The sequence below is a fragment of the Lipomyces chichibuensis genome, assembly GCF_038497645.1.
Source record: "Lipomyces chichibuensis strain CBS 12929 unplaced genomic scaffold V1513scaffold_56, whole genome shotgun sequence".
NCBI classification, from domain to species: Eukaryota; Fungi; Ascomycota; class Lipomycetes; order Lipomycetales; family Lipomycetaceae; genus Lipomyces; species Lipomyces chichibuensis.
Genome location: NW_027117508.1, coordinates 1 through 24550, shown reverse-complemented (window position 1 = coordinate 24550; position 24550 = coordinate 1). Strand labels below are relative to the sequence as shown.

The 24550-nt window shown below is 46.8% G+C and overlaps 10 protein-coding genes across 10 annotated transcripts; 5 read left to right on the top strand and 5 right to left on the bottom strand.

Moving 5' to 3' along the window:
* Nucleotides 1–161: 161 nt before the first annotated feature.
* On the top strand, nt 162–2231 carry V1513DRAFT_453238 (Homogentisate 1,2-dioxygenase). The gene is made up of 3 exons (XM_066899221.1): nt 162–665; nt 733–858; nt 907–2231. The coding sequence occupies exons 1-3, from the start codon at nt 598–600 to the stop codon at nt 2108–2110; spliced, it is 1398 nt and encodes a 465-aa protein (XP_066750916.1). The 5' UTR covers nt 162–597; the 3' UTR covers nt 2111–2231.
* A 91-nt stretch (nt 2232–2322) lies between these two features.
* Nucleotides 2323–4190, top strand: V1513DRAFT_453232 (uncharacterized protein). Its single transcript, XM_066899220.1, has 2 exons — nt 2323–2528; nt 2688–4190. Exon 2 carries the CDS (start codon nt 2715–2717, stop codon nt 4008–4010), a length of 1296 nt encoding a protein of 431 aa, XP_066750915.1. The 5' UTR covers nt 2323–2528; nt 2688–2714; the 3' UTR covers nt 4011–4190.
* A 911-nt stretch (nt 4191–5101) lies between these two features.
* V1513DRAFT_460825 (major facilitator superfamily domain-containing protein) lies at nt 5102–6759 on the top strand (the record flags this gene model as incomplete). Its single annotated transcript, XM_066899865.1, has 3 exons — nt 5102–5530; nt 5581–5680; nt 5726–6759. The coding sequence occupies 3 exons, from the start codon at nt 5102–5104 to the stop codon at nt 6757–6759; spliced, it is 1563 nt and encodes a 520-aa protein (XP_066750914.1).
* A 1109-nt stretch (nt 6760–7868) lies between these two features.
* On the bottom strand, nt 7869–10081 carry V1513DRAFT_453226 (uncharacterized protein). Its single transcript, XM_066899219.1, has 4 exons — nt 9642–10081; nt 9145–9581; nt 8503–9080; nt 7869–8426 (listed from the first exon to the last, which is right to left on the bottom strand). Exons 1-4 carry the CDS (start codon nt 9820–9822, stop codon nt 8222–8224), a joined length of 1401 nt encoding a protein of 466 aa, XP_066750913.1. The 5' UTR covers nt 9823–10081; the 3' UTR covers nt 7869–8221.
* Nucleotides 10082–11085: 1004 nt separating this feature from the next.
* V1513DRAFT_264169 (Caleosin related protein-domain-containing protein) lies at nt 11086–12151 on the top strand. Its single transcript, XM_066894527.1, has one exon. It carries the CDS (start codon nt 11328–11330, stop codon nt 12087–12089), a length of 762 nt encoding a protein of 253 aa, XP_066750912.1. The 5' UTR covers nt 11086–11327; the 3' UTR covers nt 12090–12151.
* A 404-nt stretch (nt 12152–12555) lies between these two features.
* Nucleotides 12556–14382, bottom strand: V1513DRAFT_264160 (glycoside hydrolase superfamily). The gene is made up of 2 exons (XM_066894526.1): nt 14135–14382; nt 12556–14080 (listed from the first exon to the last, which is right to left on the bottom strand). Exons 1-2 carry the CDS (start codon nt 14240–14242, stop codon nt 12707–12709), a joined length of 1482 nt encoding a protein of 493 aa, XP_066750911.1. The 5' UTR covers nt 14243–14382; the 3' UTR covers nt 12556–12706.
* Nucleotides 14383–14724: 342 nt separating this feature from the next.
* Nucleotides 14725–15887, bottom strand: V1513DRAFT_453220 (AhpC/TSA antioxidant enzyme-domain-containing protein). The gene is made up of 2 exons (XM_066899218.1): nt 15541–15887; nt 14725–15382 (listed from the first exon to the last, which is right to left on the bottom strand). Exons 1-2 carry the CDS (start codon nt 15763–15765, stop codon nt 14924–14926), a joined length of 684 nt encoding a protein of 227 aa, XP_066750910.1. The 5' UTR covers nt 15766–15887; the 3' UTR covers nt 14725–14923.
* Nucleotides 15888–16463: 576 nt separating this feature from the next.
* On the bottom strand, nt 16464–19284 carry V1513DRAFT_264052 (XFP N-terminal domain-containing protein). The gene has a single exon (XM_066894525.1). The coding sequence runs from the start codon at nt 19032–19034 to the stop codon at nt 16596–16598; it is 2439 nt and encodes an 812-aa protein (XP_066750909.1). The 5' UTR covers nt 19035–19284; the 3' UTR covers nt 16464–16595.
* A 2673-nt stretch (nt 19285–21957) lies between these two features.
* Nucleotides 21958–22227, bottom strand: V1513DRAFT_427841 (uncharacterized protein; the record flags this gene model as incomplete). Its single annotated transcript, XM_066896237.1, has 2 exons — nt 21958–22022; nt 22056–22227. 2 exons carry the CDS (start codon nt 22225–22227, stop codon nt 21958–21960), a joined length of 237 nt encoding a protein of 78 aa, XP_066750908.1.
* A 2000-nt stretch (nt 22228–24227) lies between these two features.
* Nucleotides 24228–24395, top strand: V1513DRAFT_453212 (uncharacterized protein; the record flags this gene model as incomplete). Its single annotated transcript, XM_066899217.1, has 1 exon — nt 24228–24395. One exon carries the CDS (start codon nt 24228–24230, stop codon nt 24393–24395), a length of 168 nt encoding a protein of 55 aa, XP_066750907.1.
* Between the last annotated feature and the right edge of the window lie 155 nt (nt 24396–24550).

Genomic DNA, 24550 nt, shown 5'->3' with positions numbered 1-24550 from the left:
GTTTGTACAGAATCGCTCAGTAAGTAGCAAACTTCAGACAAGAAAACGCATAACCCTAAACCAACCACCGTACGTTGCGTACGTAGCATGAGTCAGCCCTAAATTGCGGGGTTTGTATTCGCAGGGTTGCGTCGCTAAATCTGATGACGGTCCTTGGATCAACAACTTATCGACGAGCATGGACGGGACCTTTCCCCTCCCCCCAAACTGTCAGTAAGTAGTTCGCTACGTTCTCTTGTGTGGTATTTACAATACATTTAGAGAGCATCACGGGACGGACTCATCTGGCAGCTGCCAACGCACAAGAACCTCTTTGATGACCCAGACAGAATTCTGCTCTAAGTATTTTGCCAACACATAAATGCGAACGTTGCACAGCCTCCACTGGTCATGATGACTTGTTAGCAGCGATAAAGCCTACAGACACGAAAGCAGACTACCTAATCATCTCATTTATTCGTGAATGAATTTCAACAAGGGCTAATAGTATTTCCATTTGACCGTATGCACTCACCATCTTCAGCTTTAATATTGAGAGATATATTTTGACACGTTGTGGGTTGGTCAGGTGCAAAAACCTTCACTTTGCATTTCAAAATGGTTGGAAGCAAGTTCGAGACTCGCGATCCATACTCTTACCAGACTGGCTTCAATTCCTATCATGCGTATGTTTGCTGTTGGTGATTTGGTTTGTCCAGAATGATATTTTGATATTTTGTTGACAATATCTAGAACTGAAGCGGTAAAAGGTGCACTTCCAATCGGTCAGAACAGTCCTCAGAAACCACCACATGGTCTCTATGTCGAGAAGTTGTCCGGCACTTCATTTACAACTCCACGAAATGAAAACAAGCAAACGTATGCGCTATCTCTCTTGTGTGTAGGACTAAATGCTAATGGTTGTAGATGGTTCTATCGTATTATCCCCTCAGCTTCCCATCCTGATTTCAAATTTGAACTCAATGAGAACTACAACTTCAAATCTCGCGCGGCAAATTTCCATATGATCCCAAACCAGATTCGTTGGGACCCATTTGATCTCGATAACAGCGTTACATTCATGGGGGGCCTACGAATGGTTGCTGGAGCAGGTGATATTACTACGAAAACTGGACTTGGAATATATATTTACGCGGCCGGTAAGAATATGGAGAATGAAGCCATGTACTCTGCGGATGGTGACTTTCTGATTGTGCCCCAACATGGCGATATGGATATTCAAACTGAAATGGGATACCTATACGTGCGGCCACAGGAAATTGTTGTGATTCCTCGAGGCATTCGATTCTGTATTAAATGCCCGAGCGGACCTATTCGTGGCTATATTCTCGAGCTTTACACTGGCCATTTTAATCTCCCTGAATTGGGGCCAATTGGATCCAGTTGCCTTGCTAATGCTCGCGATTTTGAAGCACCAGTTGCTGCATACGAAGATACTGACGGAGATTATACTGTCTACTGCAAGTTCGACGGCCAACTCTTCTCGACTGTTCAAAACCACTCGCCGTTTGACGTTGTGGCATGGCATGGAATGTATTATCCGTATAAGTATGACCTTGGTAAATTTAGTACAATTGGCTCGGTTTCCTTCGATCACCCTGATCCGTCGATTTACACCGTCCTTACGGCTCCCAGTGATCACCCCGGAACTGCAATTGCCGACTTTGTTATTTTTCCACCACGGTGGCTCGTTCAAGAAGATACCTTCCGCCCGCCTTGGTATCATCGCAACGTTATGTCCGAATTTATGGGTTTGATTTCCGGTAGTTACGATGCTAAGGAGGGCGGTGGCTTCCTTCCCGCCGGAGCATCTTTGCATAATATCATGGCCGCTCACGGCCCGGATGCTTCTACCCACGAAAAAGCTTCCAACGTGGAGTTGAATCCGACGAAGGTCAGTACCGGATCTATTGCGTTTATGTTTGAGAGTTGCCTGATGATTGGATTGACGGACTGGGGATTGGAGGAATGCAGAAAGGTGCAGAAGTCATATAATAAGGATAGCTGGTTGCCGTTGAAGAAGTATTTTACTGGCCCGAAACAAGGACGGGCGGATTTGTTGACCTTGAATAATGGCAAGGAAAACGGAAAAGGAAACAGCATTCATTAGATGTACTCCCCAACAAACGGTTTTGGAGGGAAAGTTTAGTCTCACCTAAATAATTATTTCTCTATGCCATATTCAATCTGTAGCAATATTGTACGCTTCATATCTGAAATCTTATCGTAACTATTCTTTTCTGAAGATTAATTGCGGAGATGGACACATGAAACCCTAATACATTCCCCGCATTTCGACACTGCAAAATCACCAGCAGCTGACCGAGTTACAATTCCTAAGAGTGATCGCGGTCCACTCTTTCCGTTTCTCCTGTATTTGCGGTGCAGCCACCATATTAGCATCACCCGTCTTGGTCCGTTCGTCTTGGTCCGTTGGACGTCGTGGAAAACAAATAGTGAATTCTGGACGAAGCGACGTCGGTGCGTGTATACTCCACGATGCATGCATAAGGAAAATCTCAATCCGGGTACGTCCCGCTGGCAAGTTAGCTTGTTCTCGTGGTTGTGACGGCACACCTTCGTTGTTCTTGTCTAATCTGTGGCATGGACAACTCCTTCCAACACCTATCTGCCATCTACGGATCTCTTATTCTTGAACGCATCTAATTCTGTTAAACGTGCAACAGAGCTTCTTGGCCTTGTGATTAAGGACAATGGCCGGTATTCGACAATCGTGGCTGGATATTCCAGCTAACTCGCATTTCTCACTGCGTAACATCCCTTTTGGTATCATCTCGACCCCGTCCAATCCTCGCCACCGTCCTGCAATCGCGATAGGCAACTATGCCCTTGATCTACTTGAGTTCAGCCGGTCGGGTGGATTCGAAAAGTCCGGATTCACCAACGTATCGGTGTTCGAAAATTCAACTCTCAACGCATTCGCAGCATTAGGTCGCGAAGCTCATCGGCTTGTGAGATCATACATTCAAGCTATTTTAACTGCTGGTGGACAGTTCCCAGATATACTTGAACGGAATACTTTGTTGCGTGAACGCGCACTTCTTCCACTTTTCTCTGTTCAGAATCACTTGCCGCTCGAAATAGGAGATTATACAGATTTCTATGTCGGTCGTAACCACGCTTATAACTGCGGTAATATCTTTCGTGGACCGGAGAATGCGTTGAATCGGAATTATTACCATATGCCCGTTGGTTATCACGGTCGGGCATCATCTATTGTGATATCCGGAACGCCAATCAAAAGACCAGTGGGCCAGATTTTGCCAGATCCGAATGCAACGGTCCCGGTTTTGGGACCGTCGCGGCGACTAGACTATGAGCTTGAGCTTGCTGCATTTATCGCGACCGGAAATAACATGGGCGAACGAATTAATGTCGATGAGGCCGAAGAGCACATCTTTGGATTTGTATTGATGAACGATTGGAGCGCACGCGATGTGCAGGCATGGGAATATATTCCACTTGGTCCTTTTACCGCAAAGAATTTCGGCACCTCGATTTCTGCTTGGGTTGTCACACCAGATGCGTTGGAGCCGTATAAGACACGACCTTTGCAGAGACCTGCCGAAGCAGGTGTTGTACTCCCTTATCTAAAGGAGAAGAAAAAGGAAACGGTGTACGATATCAACCTCCAGGTCGAGTACCAGACAGCAGAAGGTGATAAAGCAGTGATTGCGAACGTGTCTACAAAGTATTTGCTTTTCTCATTTGCGCAGATGATTGCGCATCATACAGTGACGGGCGCAAATTTGCGGTCTGGAGACTTGATTGCATCGGGAACAATATCGGGAGAGGATTCGGATTCCTACGGCTCACTTCTGGAGAAGTCTCAAGCCGGCAAAGTGCAATTTATTATTGGCCAGTCGACCAGGACTTTTTTGCAGGATGGGGATACAGTCACCTTTATGGGTGCTGCCGACGATAACTCTGGTGCCGGGTTGGTTGGATTTGGTGAAGTAACTGGTAGTATTTTGAAGCCTGACAATTAGTGATAGTGCAGTAGGGGGCCTGAAACGGTAGAATCAATAAACTAGATTCCGGCTAAGGAAATTAGGCTTCCTTAAACACAATTGTAGCTAAATTATCACAGTCCAAAAACCACTTGCGCAGTTCAATACAGATCAAAGGAGTTTTCCTAAACAGGTTTGCAGAGTTGGGATTCACCGCAGAGCGAAAGAAATTACAGGGCATTCGACGAATTATCCCATATTCAAGACTTGCCAAGCGCGGAAGCGGTAGGGCTGCGAAAAATTACATCCAACCTAATTGATACAGAAAATAACACAAGTTCGGGGTATAAAAACTTAGACCAATAAAAGCAAGTAACTATCATAGGGCAACCTTCCACCCCCGAGCGATGCTTGTAGAGATGCGGCAGTCAATTCAGACGTCAAAACCAGTCTTGCCCAAGCTGCATATCTAGGGTAAATCTGGAGCATAAACCGATGCAGGCTGGCACCTTTTCCTCCTTATCGAAGACAACAACAACACGCAAATCCGTGTGTCCATAGAATCTATCTCCTAAGTCACATTGTAGGACTCTTCAGGAATTGCTGAACATGATTTACGCGACAGTGCAGCGTATATCAGGTCCAACAGGGTAACGATGATTCACCATCCTTCGTCTCGGAGGCGCGGCGCTCTTGACTACTTCCGACCAGTTGTTCGATCAGGTCACATTCCTCCAATCGATCCAATCAGTGAGGCCAACGACATGTCGCTCGAGTGGTGCGTCGGTCACCGCCGTACCTGGATGTTAATGTGATCGGCACTGATATTTGACGCGTCTAAACAGATGCGCCGTGAGGAACGCGGCGTGATACGATATTTTCCGCGATCATTCCGCCTTCGCTCGAAGCCGCGGTTGTTTCTGTCACTCTACTGTGTGCTGCGAATTCTCGCTCGCTATACTAAAGACATCGAATACCCGAGTGTCGATACCACGTTGTAACTGTTCGAGTATATTGTGCGTCCATGAGGCTGTCACTTATTGTTCTTCTAAATGACATGTGGGATAGTAGTGTGATCCATCATTCCATATTCATCCTTACACTCGGACCGAACTTGCTCGGTAGCAGGTATGTCAGAAGTTGGGAATGCGGCAGACCCCGAGGAGGGACACTCTTACCATTTCCTCGAAAACTCTATGTCAGCGAGAGGTGCAAAATCAAGGTCATTTTCGGCTGAATCGGACTCCGCCGAGTCTGGCGCGGGCTTTTCCCACGCCTGGCTAACTGACAAGGACATCGAGAGGAAACTCGTCTGGAAAATCGACATACATGTTTTGCCGTGGTTATTCCTTATGTACCTGTGCGCTTTCGTCGACCGCGTAAATATTGGAAACGCAAAAATTGAGGGTCTCGAGGATGACTTGCAGATGACTGGTAACGACTACAACATTGCACTCGTTGTATTTTTCATTCCTTACATTCTCTGCGAGTTCCCCAGTAATATCATAATGCGCAAGGTCACACCATCAACATGGTTGTCCGTTATTGTATTCTTTTGGGTGTGTTTTTTGCTCAGATCTCGACAATCTGAAAGCTAACTAATAAACAGGGTTGCGTAACCATCGGCATCGGATTTTGTAAAACCTACGCGCAGTTAATTGGTTGTCGGTTTGTTCTCGGCATTTTGGAAGCTGGTCTATTACCGGCAAGTATTATAGCTCTCATTAATTAATATTGGTCCTCCAAGCTGATAGGTTCTCTTCAGGGGTCTATTTACATCATTTCTACCTATTATAAGCGTTACGAGCTTCAGACTCGAATAACTATTTTCTTCTGTGCAAGTGTCATTGCTGGGGCTTTTGGTGGTTTTCTTGCCTACGCGCTCTCTAAGATGGCCGGCCTGGGGAACCAAGCGGGTTGGCGCTGGATCTTCATTATCGAAGGCATTGTCACCGCTCTCATTGGAGCGGTGTCCAAGTTTATGGTTCCCGATTTTCCGGACACTGCGAGATTTCTCACACATGAAGAATCTGCTTGGGTTCAATACCGCATCAACGAGGACGAGAAGTCAGCACAGTACAGGATGGATCGTCTAGACAACCATTCAATCAGAATTATTTTGCGTGATCCAAAGACGATCTTCGGGACTCTGCTCTTCTTCGGAACCGTGTGTACCGGATACTCCGGCTCGTTCTTCTTGCCCACCATAATCCAGCAAATGGGTTATACATCTGCTGGTGCTCAGGTTCGTACGATCCCAGTTTTTGCTGTGGCAGCTGCCTTGACTGTCACTTTTTCGATAATCTCTGACAAGACGAACAATCGTTGGGTAATTTCGTTAGTCGGAGTTGTGATCGCATTGATTGGCTATGCAATTCTTGTTGCGGATTACAATCTTGCAATTGGAGTCCGATATTTCGCATGTTTCTTGGTGGTTACAGGTGGCTACATTGCGCAACCGGTCAGTGTCGCCTGGATGGCCAACAATGTATCGGGCCATTACAAGCGATCGTTCTCGTCTGCGATTCAAATCGGATTTGGCAACGCTTCAGGTATTGTTGCGTCTTTTGCTTTCCTAAACAATACCGCGCCGAGATATATTCCAGGATTCTCTGTTGCAATGGCGTTAATGGGAATGGTCGGGGTGGTGACTATTTTGTTTGCATTGTACCTTCATCATGAGAACAAGAAGCGCGATAGAGGTGATTATAATTACAGATTGCAGCTGCCACGGGAACAGGTTGACAATATGGGCGATTATCATCCTGGCTTCAGATTTGTACTCTAGTTTATTAATTTTGGACGCCGCAGGCGACCCCTGAGCTCACCTTCCGAAGTCCACCATCCGTTGACTTTTGTGTAGTCGCTCTTGTTTGATACTGCGAGATTAACGATAACGAAAATCTGGACACCCCTGGAACGCACCAGCAGATCACGACTTCGCTTCCCGAAGCGGTCCCAGAAACGTCAAAAAACTGAACATCTCGTTATACCAAAGTGGAAAGGCCGCAATCAAGACGTCATAGATTCTTTCTGGTTTTCTTATAGCATAATGGGATGATAGCCGAATTCTGGAAAACTGCAATTCTGTTCCGGAGTCAATCCGGGGTCAATGATATGTTCCTGCTCCAGGTGTTCTCGAAATTACTAGGGATTAGGTGCTGTTTTTAGTATTGGCCTCATGGGCATGTTCTTGCCAAATACATATTATCTACGGGTACGACTATTTGGAGTCGGAGGTTAATGCTCAACTCAAAATTTGTGTGCCAATCTACAAACAGGGGCTTCTACATGCAGTTGGTGGCGAGACGACATGTATTATTGACTCGGTCCGCAATTGCAATCGAGTCTTTAAATGAATATTTTTTGGTGCAAAGTACGGTGCATTCCTTGCTCGTCTTTGTTTGCAAATAATCCAGTACTTTATCGCGGTATCGTCGGTCCCTCGCCTCGATCGCACCGCGAGGAGCGGCTCATTTTTTATATCTGAACTTCGTTGCGCCGCCCACGATAAAGTCCAGGCACCGTTCTCCTTGTCTACCCCTGTCTTAGGTAGCGAGCATTGTTTCCACAATCGTAGGCTTTCCCCAAAGTAACGAGATTGTAAACGCATTCTAAATCATCAATTAACTTTCTGGTTGGGCGTAAAGCACCAAATGTTTATGGCCCCACACTATAATTGATGTTAGGGTTTCCGAACAATAAGATGCTCCCAACCCGTAAGTAGCACTCGGTGATACCATTATTTGCTTCAAATCTACGATCGTGAAACGTAAGTTTGGCATATTACAATTTGGACCCTTTTGGTTCTAGAATCCTGGAATTGGCCGGTGAGCTCAAGAAGTGATGACGTCATCGCACAAGTTCTAACCGTGTGGCGCAAGAAACGCTAGACTAGATATGACATAAATGAATTCAATGCGTTATGTACATGCAAGGGTAAATTTTCCTCCCCGCACCACCCCGCCTGGGACGAACTTGCTGGCTCAAGCTTGAAGTTTATGCGGCTGAGGCAAAATTTTGTATCATAAACCCTGGAGACCGTAGCTCCGGATTGCCTTACCCCTGCTTAATGTTGACCAATCCTCCCGACAGCGTAAGTCGTGATGTGAATGCGACGCAGGATTGAGAGTCGAATCTGTTAAATGAGGAGAACCGAAAAAAAATCCCTAAATTCACAATAATATAGAAAGTTATATCCAAAACGAAGGTGCAAAATATTACTCCCCCCAACCATGTATCAAATGAGGTCATTGCCAGTCCATCCTAGGAACATTATGAGTTGGAGTCTTGCTCAATGTTCGACATCTTCCAAATAACGTCCTGCAAATCTTGCCAAATTCAGGCACCAAATCGAAACTTCCACGCCACGAGCCCTGGAAGCCATGCAAAAGCCTTGCCGAATGGTCAGTGATGGGTCTCGATCCCATGTTATTCCGAAAGCCACGACCTGGACTAATAAAAAATCGTCAGTGCCAAAATTTGATCGATAGACTCAATATCGAGAAATAAAGCATTGTTCCTTCCTTACCTAAATCCAGTGATGGGCAAAAGTAGAACGTCCGTAACAATCTTGGCTTTTCCTCCATCGTGCAATCCGGTCAGCGCATTCCATCTTAAAACTGCGACTGACTCCAGCCATTCCTTAATAACCGCAGTGAATTGAACTGGCCCAGTTAAATCTACGGCATATGCATCATGCAACTTATCCTGTTTCTGCAGAGACTTTACGTCCGCATCAACAGCGGAGATAAATCGAGTAGATATTGGGTGATGTGGTGCACAAGCGAGAGCCCATTGAGTGATCTGAACCGGATACCCGTATCCAGCACGCCAGTATTTATCACTCTCTGGAGGCAAGTCAGCCTCAATGCCGACTATAGCACCAACTCGTGGTGCGTTTCGGTCGCGTGAAGATGCATTAGTTGACTTTTCATATAGCATTGAGTAAAAAGGAGAGGCGTCCGATGGCGGTGAATATATGGGACCATCCAATACAGATGACAATGAGTATGTGCGATTCTCTGATAGGTCTTGCCAACTTTCGATATCGGTGGGCTCAATCCAAGAGACAGGATGGCGCAGTGGTTTCGTGTCAATGTCACTATACTGCGATTAAACAGATCGGTAAGAGCGCGACATCATCAAAGTTATCGAAATATTTTTATCTTACCACGCCACCAAACCATCGCAAAACCGCAACTCGAAAGAGATCGACTCGTTCCACAGGAATCGGCAAAGCAAGATAGGTTTCCCAGAGTGCTGATTCATATGCCTTAACGAAAAGGTCTATTCCAGCATTATCCCATATAATATAGGCCATTTCATCGGCATTCTGACTAGCTCCTACTGCCACAGGACTCTCTCCAGCGCACACGGCCAGCCAGGATTCCACGTAGTCTTGGAGCAATGGTGACCACGACACCTCAGTCATTGAGTACCAACTTTGATGCAATATGAGAGGAATAGAGGAATTTGCGATGTATCGAGATTGTGACCTGGCAAGGTAGAAGGCCAAATGCGCTGCCTCCAAGGTAGTCTTAGGACTGAGAGTGAGACCGTTTGGTAGGTCGGCCGCATCATCTAGCCACTTTGAGGGAATATGCCATCCTACCAAATTAAATCTGTTAATTAGAGCAAACAGTTATAACAAAAGCTATAATCACTCACGTCCACCTATTCCAGTCCCTTCGAAAACTGTTCGCCGTAACCGAGGATGCTGCTTTTGGAGTCGTTCATGAGATGCCCAAGATTTCCAAGACCTCAACCAGAGAATAAACGCAAGAGATATAGCAATGTGTATTATAAGCCTAGACTTTGACATCCGTAGCGAATATGTTGATTTCAGCATGACCAATAACGAGAGTTGACTAAAAAGGAAAAGAAGAGAACGGGATCAGTCTGGGGAGACTTAACTAAGGAATTAGACGACATGTTAAAGTGGATCCAGATAGAGAAATAAGTCGGGGCCCGGGGATGGTTTCCTTGTCAAATTTGTGATCAGCGTAGGGGAATTTTAAGGGGAAATCATTGATGAAATTTAAAGTTTAGGATCACAAGCTCGTTACCCTTTTTTGCTTGTATGCTTTAAGATAGTTTTAAAGAGAATTTTACTAAAGATACTTTGGGTCCCTGTATTCTTCTTTGCATTAGTGTATTATTATTTGTGTTTTGAGTGATTTTTTTTCTTAAAGTGCGCGTATTACGCGCGTCTTTGGGGTAAAGTTTACGACCCCAGCCGCAGCTCCGCCACTTAGCCGCTTCTGGACTTCGTCATTATTGGGTTCCTTACTTCTTATGTTTGATTATTAATACTATATTGGTAAAATAGTATCATGAAGTAGAGCGGAATGTATTAATATATGTATGTTCTTTATCTACCTTATTGTACCGATCTGCGAGCAATAAACTGTTCAAGTGTCCAGTTTACGCGATAATTCCCAGTCGGAACATATTCTCGGAGACAAATCCGGCACCGGTCACGACCCATCGATTGCACAGTGACCACAGCTGTTTGTTTTTGTTATAAGCCTATAACATTAGAAGCATATTCATTGCTTCAGTTCTTGTATAATATAATAGTGCGGCAAATTCGGATCGGCCTATCGCTAATTCAACATTAAAGAAAAAGCCGCAATTGATAACAGACTATTTATGGGTGTGCGGCTTTTTCACGCCGCAAGGACGCACGGTGCAACGACGCCACGGGAATAAGTGAACAAACCGCGTCGCCAAAGTGTATCTATATTATTTACAGCTGGCTCGACATCTCGATCCAGCTTTCAGATCTACTTTTGATTAACATACTAAATTGGTATTTATTATAATAATATAAATAAAAAAATATTGCGCTATTCGAAATCGACACCATCAATCACTGCATTTCGTTGAAGAGATCAAGTTACTACTTAGTATCGCCCCGGGACCGCGTCATTCCGAGATCGACGTGGAAAGCAATTGGGTCGTATTGTTCGATCGAATAGTGCTTGCTTTTCCGACTGGTAGTTCACGATCATTCTCGGTGATAACCAGGAGTCAAGGTATCATATGTTCACGTGGAAGGTGACAACGCACGCGGCTCCGGTGTTGAAGAAGATCGACACGGTTTCGCCTCGCATTGTTCCTCCAAACACTCCTCGCCCTAACCGGCATGATCGACGATCCTCGGTATAACTCCCCGCGACAGCTTGTCGACTTGACATGGGCGGACTAGCATGCTCAACAGTCCGCCTAGAATCTCGTTGCTGATCACTGCCGCTCTGATTCTGTCTCCTGTATATAAATGTCCATTCCCGCAGAGCAATCTTGCAAATCTGTCCTCTATTATTCATCCACGGTTCTCTTATTTTGTACATTATGACCTCCGTAGAGACCTCCGCAGAGAAATCTGCTGTCACGTTCTCGCGTCCCGTCGCCGTCGCGGCTGACAAGAGCATCCGCAGCCCAGGCGTCGCCCGCAGCAATATCGCGTCCTCGACAGAGCATCCTCAGGGCACCAAGCACTGGGCCTCCCAACACAAGAACTACACTGTCCTTCAACAGCACATCTTATTCTGGGATCGCGACGAGGACGGCCAAATCTTCCCTGTCGATATTTACAGTGGCTTCCGCGAACTAGGCTTCAATATCATCTTCTCTATTCTCGCCGCAATCATCGTCAGTTTCGGCATCTCTTACCCCACTCGTCTTGCACACTCGTATTTTCCTGACCCATACTTTCGTATATACGTTGACTCGATACACAAAGCGAAACACGGATCAGACTCCGGCGTCATCGACAGCGAAGGACGCTTCGTCCCCCAGAACTTTGAGAATCTGTTTGCAAAGTATGCAAAAGAGGACAAGTCCCGCTCATCGCTCACACTCGGCGAGCTGTTCCTGCTTACGCACGGGCAGCGTAGCGCCGTCGATCCGTTTGGATGGTCCGCGTCTATTTTCGAATTTTTCACGACATGGTTGTTGATTCAGAAGGATAGAAAGATACAGAAAGAGGATCTGAGGAAAGTGTATGACGGGAGTTTATTCTGGGACATTAAGGGAAAAAGGAGCAATGGTACCGGATGGGACAAAGGTTTTAAATTCGGTAGGAACGGCATGTGGGCCATTAAATCGAATTGAATGTGTTGAGTGCGTCGTTTGCTGTATGTATACGCTTGAATTGGATGTTTTGAGAGTCGACAGTTATGTCAAAACGTAAAAGCAGACTCGACGTGTATATTGCGCAAAACGGCATTGTACAAAACTTATAACACCACCATTAGTACCAGTGACCCTGAACCAGTGAATACTACAGCTTTGCTCAGCTTTGCTCCTGCGTCAGAGCCGACGCACCTGGGCTCATTGACTTTTCGGCGAGCTTTTTGTGGCCACTGGCTACTGGGTTGGGCAATACCGATGGCAACATGCAATAAATGAAATACGATAAACAAAGCTGCGTTAGATGGGATATCCAATACGCTGTCAGTAACAGAGGCAGAGGCACTTTCCTACAACTTGGCGTTCACGCTTCTCAACTGCAATCCAACAGAGCAGCGTATTAGATGTTCAACTGCCTTTTGAAACTTTTTGAGCAACTAGAGGCTGCATTTTCTGAACTAAAATCGGCAGCAGAAATTTCTTCAGAGGATCACAGGTACGTCAGTTAAATGTGCCTCGAATATGAGTAATTGCAATAGGTGTCTGCAGCCAATGTGTATCTATATTATGCATCCGCATCCAATATACGTCCTAAAATCCTAAGCGTCTTGTATCGCAATCAACGTTTGAGAGCGAATATTTGCAGAACGCTTGCGTAACCTCAACATTGAGACCCCATGTCTCGGGACTTCCGTCTCAATTGCCCCGCCAGCTTCCACTGTCCCAGTAAACTTTCCAAGTAGATGCGGGTCATTTACCGCCAGACCTTCCTTGTACGACGTCTTCGTAGCGTTATAGTAGAATCTCGCGACGTTTTCTCCAGCCTCAACGGTTGTACTACCGTCAATCACACTCTGAGCCGTCGCATCGTCCATCCTGTTCCCCCATAAGTCGTAGATATCCCAATCTTCCTTGATCTCCTTCGGAATACCTGTGGCAACACGGAATACATCAGCAAGAGTCGCAGTCATTGTTCTGCTATTGTTGCCAGCGTTGAGAAGAATAACTAACTGATCCCCATTGTACAGTGGCCCAGCCCACATCTGGATCTCGCCCTGGTCAAACTCGTCCGTATCATTAACGAAATAGCGCCACCTGCGTACGGCTGGCGCACCAACGGGATCTTGACTCACAGCTAGAACGGCAGGGTTGTTGAGAATAGAAAGAGCTTTGGCATTCATAACGTTGACGTCATTTCCCATGAGCAGAGGACTTTTCAGTGCAGCCCACATGCTAAAATGCGTCTTATATTCCTCGTCATCCATGCCCCCATTACCGACTTCCAGCATGTCGAGATCATTCCAGGCACCTGGGATACTTGTGTGGCTGACTGGGGCAGCCTTATTCAGGATGTTCATAACACTGCAATGCGACCCCGGCAATGGGCAATCGTACTCATCTCCGGTGCACGGGCATCGCGAGTCAGGGCGATCAAACGAGTCATAGATATCCCCACTCATACGCCAGGAATTGGCTACCGTGTGACCCCATTTCCATGGGTAGTCTTCTCCCCAGTTGCAAATAGCGTAGAGAATTGGTCGGCCCGTTGCTTTAAGAGCCTCGGTCATTGTCCTGTACCTTTCCGACGTGATTTTTGGTGTACCCGATAACCCCTCATTGTAACAATTGTCGTATTTCAGATAGTCCACATCCCACGAAGCGAAAGTTTGCGCATCCTGCTTTTCATACCCAAGGCTACCAACATATCTTGCGCAGGTATATGTGCCTGCGTCGGAATACATGCCAAAGCGGAAGCCAAGCGCGTGAAGCTTCTCGGCGACGTATTTCATACCATGAGGAAACTTCTCTGGATCGTGTTGGAGGTTTCCCTTCTCATCGCGTCCAAGGGACCAGCAGTCGTCAAGGACAATATATTCATATCCTGCGTCGCGAAGACCAATAGCGGCCATCTTTTCTGCGGTTGACAGCAGCAGGTGCTCGTTAACGGAGCAGGCGAACGCATTCCAGTTGTTCTGTGATTTCGTCATCAGCGTATGCCTACAAAGAAAAATTATCGCGCAACTTACCCACCCCATTGCTGGTGTCACAGCCAGGTTATTGATTGGGTACACGGCTTCGACAGTCTGAGAAGCTACAAACGCTGTAACTGCTAAGAAGAGTGACGAACGACGCATAGTGGAAGCAAGCCAAATTTCAAAATTCTGCGTGCCGGGTGTTTAACTTAGAATCTCAAAACCGCCAGAGATCGTTAGGAAAAATACGTCGTGATATAGCCAGTGCCGCGTCGACATTGTCAGCACAAGCCAAGATGCAAATCGGGCGGGGTCGGTCATATGCCCGTTTAGTCCGCATTTGAACGCTGCAAATATTACCACAAACTAAAGCCTAACCTATTCCTAAAATAATATCATTTTGAGTGCCGTCAGATTCACGGCACTTCGCTTGCTAATCAAAATCAATGGCTGGCGAGGATTGGTTGAGCGGATGATGAAAGTGGCGAGGTCATCGCCATGGCTGGAAATTCAGGGGTATATGGTGATGTGCCTGGGCTACCTCGTGCTGCGCTTGATTGCCGCAACACCTGATTTAGCTGGGATTAGGATACCAGATTAGTCGGAATCCCAAGGGTTGAGCTGACGGAGAATAATGATAGATACTACTCTCTACTTCACTCATTACATCTTACTGCACTTAAATGGCAAAGTGTCTATATATCGTTGCGTTGCAAAGTTCGGCTCTGACGACCGTTATCTGAATTTGATTTCCGCGATTATTGACACTCTGATTTTACATTTGAGACCTTTCAGGCAACACATATAAAATTATTACTTCCCTTTCAAAATCTCTCTAAGTCTTTAACTACAATCAAGGCCCAGGACACGCCTGAGAGCGGAAACCTCAGTGTGATCTCTGGTATTTCTCATCCGGTGACACCAAAGAGGTTCCACGACACCTCCCTGGACTTCAAACAGGAATTCGCCTCCAATTTGCCTGATATCACCACCCTTCAATCCGTCGCCGACTGGTATCCTCTTAAATATTTGCGATATGCCCTTTACCGTACTGGCAAAAACAGACTGTTGGATATATTCAGGAGTACTTTCACCAAGACTTAGACTGCGGGACATGCCCAGAATATCGAAGAGACGTCTTGACGGATCAGAGTAAATAGGAAAGGGACACGCCGTCTCTTTGGCGTACATTGGGATGATCGTGTGTGAGCCACATCCTATGACAGCCAATGTGGTTCCAGTTGGTAAACTGTCGATCGACGAGATGGATTTGCTCAGCGTGTGGAGATATGATTGGCAGTTCTAGGTCGACAAGAGGAATTAGTGACAAATGTTAAGTAGAAATCCCACAGAGATAAAAGGCATTGACGACGCGACTACAATGAGATCATCTGTCCAAAAGTTGGCTCAATTATATGTAACGCTACAACCAACCATCATTTGGGAGTGGCTATACTTACCCCACAAAAGAAATGTCGAATGAAAATCACCAATATTCTCCTTTTCCCTTCCGAATCATGGGCAGAGAATAAATCTACAAAAGCCAGCTCTTTTCCCTCCACATCGAATATGGGAATTTTTCCCGCGTTTTCCAACTGGTCCTGGGAGGGCAAATCCTCGATATCCCCCTTCTTTTCTTCGCCTGTAGGATCCTGCAATGAGATTTGTGATTGTTCGACACTCATTTTTCGTTTTTGGGATCGGACTGACTTATCAGACAGATCATGAGGAAGCAGCTTGCTCACCAATTGAATTGTAGCTCGCCGGTGGACTTCGTTGAAGCATTGTAGTTGGGGTCTGGTAGGTAGCTCCCAAAGTGCTGACGCAACCCAGCAGACACTTTGTGCGGGTTTTGTGACATCCGCTTCCCGGTGACAGGTTGATTTGTATGTAGGCCACTGCGATCATTTTGGCAGAAGATCAGTTGGGAAGCTGTCTACCTACCAGTTTTAGGGCCGGACAATATAAATCGTATTAACCAGACACTTGTATTAGATGGCCACTAACCCCCGGATTTTGTACTTTACGAACCAAATGGCGAGATCTGGCGGTCCGATGCCATCTGGCATCATGGGCGCTACTATGTGTAAGCCACAACAAGAGTCGGGCCTTCTCGACCATGACAGCTTGCGATTACGCAGATTCTTCTTATCCAGGTTATCCTCCGCAAATTATTACACATCAGTTGCGCACGAGTTTCATAGTGATCAGCGGGATTCCGATACTTGGTATTGTACTGTGGATGGATCATAGATGACAAAGCGGTAGATCAATTGATTTTATTCCCTATTCATATGTATATCTAGCTATCTGTTTGCAAAATGAGGTTCAAAAATTAACAAATATAAACCACCTCTTCCAATCATTTGTCCAAAACCCACAATCAAGCAAGGAGTCATTGTTTCAAACAAAGGCACCTACTAAACCGCGAGATATATAACAAAGGAATTCTTCAACGCAAGAAGTGACTAGAACGGAAACACTTGTATACGCCTCAAGCCTGGCAAGTGCCTACCTAGAACAGCCACACCCACTCCTGCAACAACTTCGGATCAACGCCGTTCTCATATGCCACGTTCTTACACCTGATCTGCTCATTCAATAACTTCTCTCTTGCTGCCGCGCCCTTGTTCCCTAATGAGGGCATGCGATCGATCGCATCAATCGCCAAGCTGAATCGGTCAGTTTGGTTGCGAATGGCCAACTCAAGAGGCGTGTCGATATTGCCTTTTTCCTTGTAGCCTCGCACGTGCATGTTGTGCTGGCCCTGGCGCTTGTATGTCAGGCGGTGGATGAGCCACGGGTAACTATGGAAGTTGAAGATAACGGGCTTGTCGGTGGTGAAGATGGCGGAATATTCGCGGTCGGAGAGACCATGCGCGTGTTCGCGCTCGGGAACGAGCTTGAAGAGATCGACGACGTTGACAAAGCGGATCTTCAGTTGGGGCAAGTTCTCGCGGAGGAGGGCAGTGGCAGCAAGGGACTCCATGGTCGGCATATCACCACAGGATGCCATGACGAGATCGGGCTCGCAGCCTTGGTCATTGGATGCCCAGTCCCAGATGCCCACGCCCTTGGTGCAGTGCTCGATAGCAGCTTCCATGTCGAGGTATTGCAGGTGGTTCTGCTTGTCGGCAACAATGACGTTGACGTAGTTGCTTGACCGGAGGCAGTGATCCATGCAGCTCAACAAACAGTTTCCATCAGGTGGGAGGTAGATACGGACGACTTCGGGAGACTTGTTGGCGACGACATCGAGGAAGCCGGGGTCCTGGTGCGTGAAACCGTTGTGGTCTTGACGCCACACGGTAGCGGTGAGAAGAATATTGAGGGAAGCAATCTTGGCCCGCCATTCCACTTCCTGAGCCTTTTCAATCCACTTGCAGTGTTGGTTGACCATTGAGTCAATGATATGGATGAAGGGCTCGTAGCTGTTCAGTAGACCGTGCCGGCCGGAGAGAGTGTAGCCCTCCAGCCATCCCTCACAGGTGTGTTCAGACAGAATTTCCATGACACGACCGGAGAAGGCAAGGTTGCCACCATCGGCATCCTCTTGAAAATACTCGCCCATCCAGACTTTCTTGCCTGCTTGGTAAATGGCACCAAGCTTGTTGGACTCGGTCTCGTCAGGACCGAAGACACGGAAGTTGGTCTGATTGGCGGCTATGATGTCGCGCAAAAAGATGGCCATGTTGGACATGCTGGGCGCATCGGTGGTGCCACTTCGGTGGACTTCGATTGCGTAGTTACGAAAGTCGGGCATGTGCAGGGGCTTCTTGAGCAGACCACCGTTGGCGACGGGGTTGGCACTCATACGGCGGTTGCCTTGAGGTGCGAGCTCCTTAAGCTCGGGGATTAGCTTGCCACTCTTGTCGAAAAATTTTTCGGGCTCGTAGCTGCGCATCCAGTCCTCCAAGAGCTTCAAGTGAGCTACGTTGGAGGCGACATCGGCAAGAGGAATTTGGTGGGCGCGCCAGAAACCTTCGAGGTAGTGACCATCGACCTTGCGAGGACCGGTCCATCCCTTTGGCGAGCGCAGAACGATCATTGGCCAGTGAGGACGGAATGCCTTCCCTGTCTCACGCGCTTGTTTCTGGTATGCCCGAATCTCCGTAACGCACTTCTCCAATGTAGCAGCCATGGCCTGATGCATGGTTTCCGGGTCGCTGCCCTCCACGAAATATGGTGTCCAACCGTAACCGATGAAGAGGCTTTCGATCTCTTTGTGGCTGATACGAGCGAGGACTGTAGGATTATTGATCTTGTAGCCATTGAGATGCAAAACAGGTAGGACCGCGCCATCGGTGATGGGGTTGAGGAACTTGGTGGAGTGCCAGCTTGTGGCCAGAGGTCCGGTCTCCGACTCGCCGTCACCGACCATCGTCAGAGCAATTAAATCTGGGTTGTCGAAAACCGCGCCGAAAGCGTGCGAAATCGAGTATCCGAGCTCTCCACCCTCGTGAAGGCTGCCTGGGGTTTCTGGAGTGGCGTGTGAGCCAATTCCGCCGGGGAATGAAAACTGCTTGAAGAAACGACGCATGCCCTCAACATCCTCCGATTTGTCTGGATAGACTTCGCTGTAGGTACCCTCAAGATAGGCTTGCGAAAGCACTGCCGGAGCCCCGTGGCCCGGGCCGGAGATAAAGATCGAATCTAAGTCGTATTTCTTGATGAGGCGGTTGAAGTGGATGTAAGTGAAGATCTGCCCGGCATCGGAACCCCAATGACCCAACAGCCGCGATTTAAGATGCTCGACTTTGAGAGGTTCCTGGAGGAGGGGATTCTGCTTCAGGTAGAGCATACCCAAGCACAGGTAGAGAGAGGCTTTGAAGTAGTCGTCGATTTTCTTGGCCTCTTCCTTGGTCAAGGGCGTATCCTTGACGGTCGCACGGGCAACGCCGTAAGGCGAAATGGTCTCGACGGAGACATCGTCCAGCGATGCGTTGGGTGCCATCTTGGCGATTGGTGGTGGCTAGTAAGTGGTTGTATAAGAGTGAGGAAGAGTGAAGCTTGGATCGTGTCAATTGCTAAATCTGTGTTGGCGGCGAGGCTACAGACGACAGGCTTAGGCTGGAAAAGTGAAGAAGTCCTTTCTCAGTACCTGAAGACTGATCTTATCTCTGGGCTGAACAGGATGACAAGAGACAGCGTGGAGAGCCGGTGACTATGAGAATGGAAATGAGGTGGGGGATGGATCGATGGTGTTGTGGTCGGGGCAACGAAAAGTGGGATGATATTGCACGAGCTGAGACTGGGCACTGTGCTTGGTTCGGAACTTTCGGATAAAGAACACTAGCGCTGAAGACACACAACTGCTGATCAGCGCGACACGTGGAAAAGTGGAGTTATTTATGGTAGAATCAGCTAGCCACTTTTGAGGCTCGAAGGTGAGTTGTGATCGCAAATGCCTTCACAACTGACACTGCAACCCATCTGCGTCCAGACCCAAGAAACATGCCTAGCGAGCTACTCGCCCAGCTACCTGCCTTTCGCATGAAAGCAGCGAGATTACGATACCAAATCAGGCAGATAAAACTGCGCGGATCGATACCGAACAAAACAAGGCATCAAAATATAATAATCGGCATTTCACGGTACATGCGGCGCATTCCTGTATAAATCTTTCGGTGTGGCATGATGTTTTTGCAGGTCGTGAATCGATACCAAGAGAAGGACACTTATAAAACTAGGTTTATGGAATCGCGTCCTAAAAGTCATTCAGTAGCATTCTTCCATAGATAATGAAGAGATAATGACAGGCATGTATATTTCGTCGTAGTATGAGCTGTTTCCCGAGAGGTATCCGCTGCTGAAGTCCGGGTGATTGCGTCAGAGAGGTGAGGCAGATGTGAGCCAGATTAGTCGCAAAAGAGTTTATTCTCCCCCAACTCTCTTTTGAACTCTCAGTGGACTGCTCCCCATGAACTAGAAACTACGCAAAGCACACTTAACTAGCGACGATCAATCACTTGGGAACTACTTTTCCAACTGTTTCCTCCTCGAGCTGCTCTAACTGAAAAAAACTAACTGACCCAGTGGGGCAAGATCTTTATCGTCGCAGCCTGCTACTCGGAGTTGGGCTCGAGCTCTCTAAGATTTCTCTACCAAGCAGCTTCGGCATCTTGTCCGCAATCTGCCAGACAAGTTTAATATAGTAGTTGCATTCGCAACAAAACTTGGTGTGCATTTTAAACACTTGGCCGGTGGCGCGGACAGCAAGTTCATTAGAGGTTAGGTGCCGTGCGATAATATGAGTTGCACTGCAAAATACCGGCTGTGTCAGGTCAACCGCAGCTGTTGCTACAGGAGTCAAGGATGAGAGAAGGCCGGCAAATAATCACATGCATAATCCAATCAAATAAGCCATTGATGATCCATCCTTTAATACTACAAGACAAGGTATATATTTTCGTTGACGCCTGCGAGGATTTACTCATGCCCGAATGCAAAATACGCTGTAATTGAGCCTCCACAAACCGGGACGACACACGATTTCGCATAGACTGTTGTGTTAACCTCGCTACACACTGTACATATGCCAATGGAACATTAAAGAAAATATGTACATGTGCTTGTAGACCTCAAAGCAACTTGATCTCGCCAGAACCTTCTCGTGTTAGAGTTAACTAAACTCTAAACTCAGGGGCTGGGACTGGCTAGGCGAAAACTCTATTACTTTCGTCATCATTTAAGAGTCGCTATCGATATTGACTATCTTGAGCTGATGATATGGCGTCGAGCGAATAATGGGTGACTTCCCGTAGCGCTGAAATTCCCAAACTCGCAAAATTAGAATCAACGATTTGATGATATCGCGGATAATATCGGCAAAGCAAAAGGCCGCCGATAATTGTCAAGAATAGTAGTTATAGGCAAAGCGAACGGCTGCCGATACCTATACAGGTAAAATCGGCGCCGAGACTATATAGTCGCCGATAATTATTAATTAGGGAAGGAGATAGTGCCTTTTCTCGCGCGGTTTGATAAAGCCGCAAAAAATCATCCTTATCAACGTGATTGGTACCAGCCCTTGTCATATCCTCTACTTAACGACAGCAAGCTCACTTCAGTAGAATAAGGCACACCATACAGGCGTGACCCTCTAATAATACTGGAATCAGATTGGGACATGGTTGTGATGTTTTATCGATTTGAATTACTATAGGGGTAAAATCTATGAAGAGCCGATCCGCTCGCTGGGACGATCCAATCGCTTGCCGATCACGTTGTCATAAAATGATCATCAGGCCAGATGTACTTGTCGCGCTGTATGTCGACGATCTGATGATATTTGGCTAATATACGATATTCAACATCAACATTAACTTCAATATCGTGTATCGTATATCGTATCGCCCAACTTGATATCGCAGCCATAATAATAATGTAGTTAAGATGACACAGCAATAAAATATTCACAAGCCGAGAGAAATTTTGGAAAGGCTGGTAATCCAGCAGCCTCACCTTGTTAGACGCGACCCTTGCGCAAACCCAAAGAATGGAGAAAGCGTACAAATCTCGTTCGGGCTGTCAGTCTCATTGCCGACACGAGCTGACCGCCGAAGTGTGGACGAAAACGAACATTACTGTCCGGGATCTTGCAGGCGGCCCATTCGTCGTCCGGAAAAAAATCACTTATCTTAAGCCCAAGCGTCTTAGGGAGACTTTTATATGAGTTCCCGTCTTTAATCAGCCACTAGATTAACAGGAATGTGAGCATATGGCCTTCACCAAGATAGGCTTGCTCACCTTTCTGACAGGAAATTTTCCATCGGCCCGCCAGACTTCAACAAATAACTCATTCACTTTCCCAACCCACGTGTGATTGCGGTATTCAATCGGACCATATTGGCCCTGTTCCAAGTTGCGGGCCATGGCTATGGCGGCCTGTTTTTCTCGATATTTTCTAATGCAGTGCGAGCAGTTTTAAACTGTGGCGCTTCTGTTAGGCATATTAATATGACGGCTTTCGCACCAAGATGTTGGATCCACAGATCTTTGTCACGGCATAGAGCCTTGTAGTTCTCACTAACTCCACATTCAATAACAACCTGCAGGCGAGGAGATCCACCTGGACGTTCATATAGAAATGACTCGTCCGGCACTTTCGAGCTCATAGCAATATTATCGGGACTCAGTTCAGTCATGGTGGTAGATCGATAGTCTGCAATCCTACGTATTGCATTGGGCTTGTGTATAGAAAGATATTCATTAACACTCGGAGCAATGATCTCTCTGAATACAGCACCTGTACGGTCATGGAGGGCGCTTTGGGTGGTTATCACTGTGGCTATCTGCATTAAACTATTGTACGATAAGATTGGATATCTAGAATGATTCGATCTGTCAGCTATTTCCTGTCAAAGCAAGTCGCGCCATAACTAATCATATACCTCGTTTCCTCGTGAATATTATTCTGTGACTTAAACTTATAGGCGCTGTTCTGGTGGATTAAAGAGCTTTGTCATAGTCCGAAATTATTGAGTCATCATTTGCAAACGTATCTGTAGCCGGAACAGCTGTTACCGCACCTGTACTTGATAAATTAGTAGTCTGCCTCATGAACTCCGGTGAACTGCTCAACATCAATCGCTTTCCGCTCGTCTGGCAGGCTGACGACGGATTTAGGATTCCTTGGCGCAGCATACGATCGGGCGCTCTCCAGAGATCTAATCTGCTAAGCGTACGGAGACATCCCACAAACTATTGTGCCCAAATCACAGGATATGACGCGAAGCAAGCATTGCCACAGTGAAACAGGAATTGGAATGACACGATCTAGGAGATTCCTGGATATTGTCACCACATTCTGAAGATTAATCCATCTGCTAAATCGAGATGTTGATCAGTGGGTAAGGGCTAAGTTCCTAATTGGCATCAACCCTAACACAACTCCAGATGACATCGCCATATATATGTTGTCCTCGCCGGTTACTGAGGTTTTTGGCAGACTACGCGACTAAATCATTTGCATATCTCACTACATATACATCTTCTACCAAGGCACATATCCTAGCTCTTATACATGACAACCTTCTTTACAGAGTTTGCACGATCAGGCAGCAGTCAGTGAATTGCCACAATATTAAGAAACGGTCAGAAGAAAAACATTGCAAAACACTACGTTGGACAGTGACAGACCTTATGGCTTTTATGTCGATCGAGTCACCAGAATTCCAACAGATATTCAGAGATTGCCGGGTCTCGCTCCCGATCACATCCCGTAGGACAATGGCTCGCAGAATTGACCTGGAGTTTAACCTGCGTTCAGCTCATACATTCTTGAACAATCGTGCGAGACAATTGCACTATCTCTGGATATTGGACTAGCCAAAACTGCAAGGCGAAATTGGGAGTGATCGGGCATTGGCTGACACCGGAGTTTCAGTACCACCAGCAAGTTCTGGATTTCACGCAAATATATGGGCCACATACTGGCAATAACGAATCCCGTATGTCTAAGCTGTACGTGAGATTAGTTGATCAGTCGCAATCCGAATCCGAGGATTCTAACGGTTCGAGCGCAAAGCGTCTGCACATTCAGGGCATCGATAGCTATGTTAGATGTCTCGCCCATGTGCTCAATCTCATCAGCATTGAACATTCTTGCCAGTTTAAATGCCGGCAATCGTGCCACAGCAGAGCACGCTTGCGATCTCATGAAAAGCAGCCAAGACGTTGGATCACATTCTGCACTCTCTCGGCTTCGAATTATGGCTGTGTGAATATCGAGAACGCCTCAAAGGAACAACAATGGAAGAATTTATGCCAGGCTAATAATTTGAAATCGAAAGTGATTGAGTATGACGTGGATACCCGTTGGAACTCCGCATGTCGGATGATCCGTCACGCGCTCGAAGCTAAGCAGCGAATACGGAATTGGACGGAGATAAATCACCTTATTTTCCACGATTTATTGGTGCCCAGGACTGACACCGTTTGCAGTAAATCGCGACTGTTGGCTAAATTGAGAAATTTTATTGACTGTTTCGGAGCGGGGAGCCACAGATCAGTCTGGCAATACCTATATATTATGAGTTGCAAGACATGCTGGACGACGTTGCTTCACGGCAGGGGGAGTTCTCTGGTCTTGATCTAGATATTGCCCAAGCTGCGTCAGCTGGCCTAAAACTATAAGAAATATTTCATGGAGGCGCAAGACGCATTTTACATTGCCTTAGTGCTTGATCCGCGATTTAAAGCACGGCTGCTTGAGAAGGAACTGGCCGCAGAAACTGCTGGTAATATTGTTAACATCTTGAAGGATGCCCTTCACGGCGATTGCTCCTTGAGCGCGGAGAATCTCTCTGGATAACCGGCCGTGGTTGGCCACAGTATTGAAGCGCGGGTGTTGCAAAAGATGCAACCGCAGACAGTGAAGAATGTTGAAATCGCAGCCTTGGTTTACAAAGCGGCATCAAGACCTAGTAGAGCGGAGATGGCGGAAGTCCTTGCATCCATGCCTGCCGA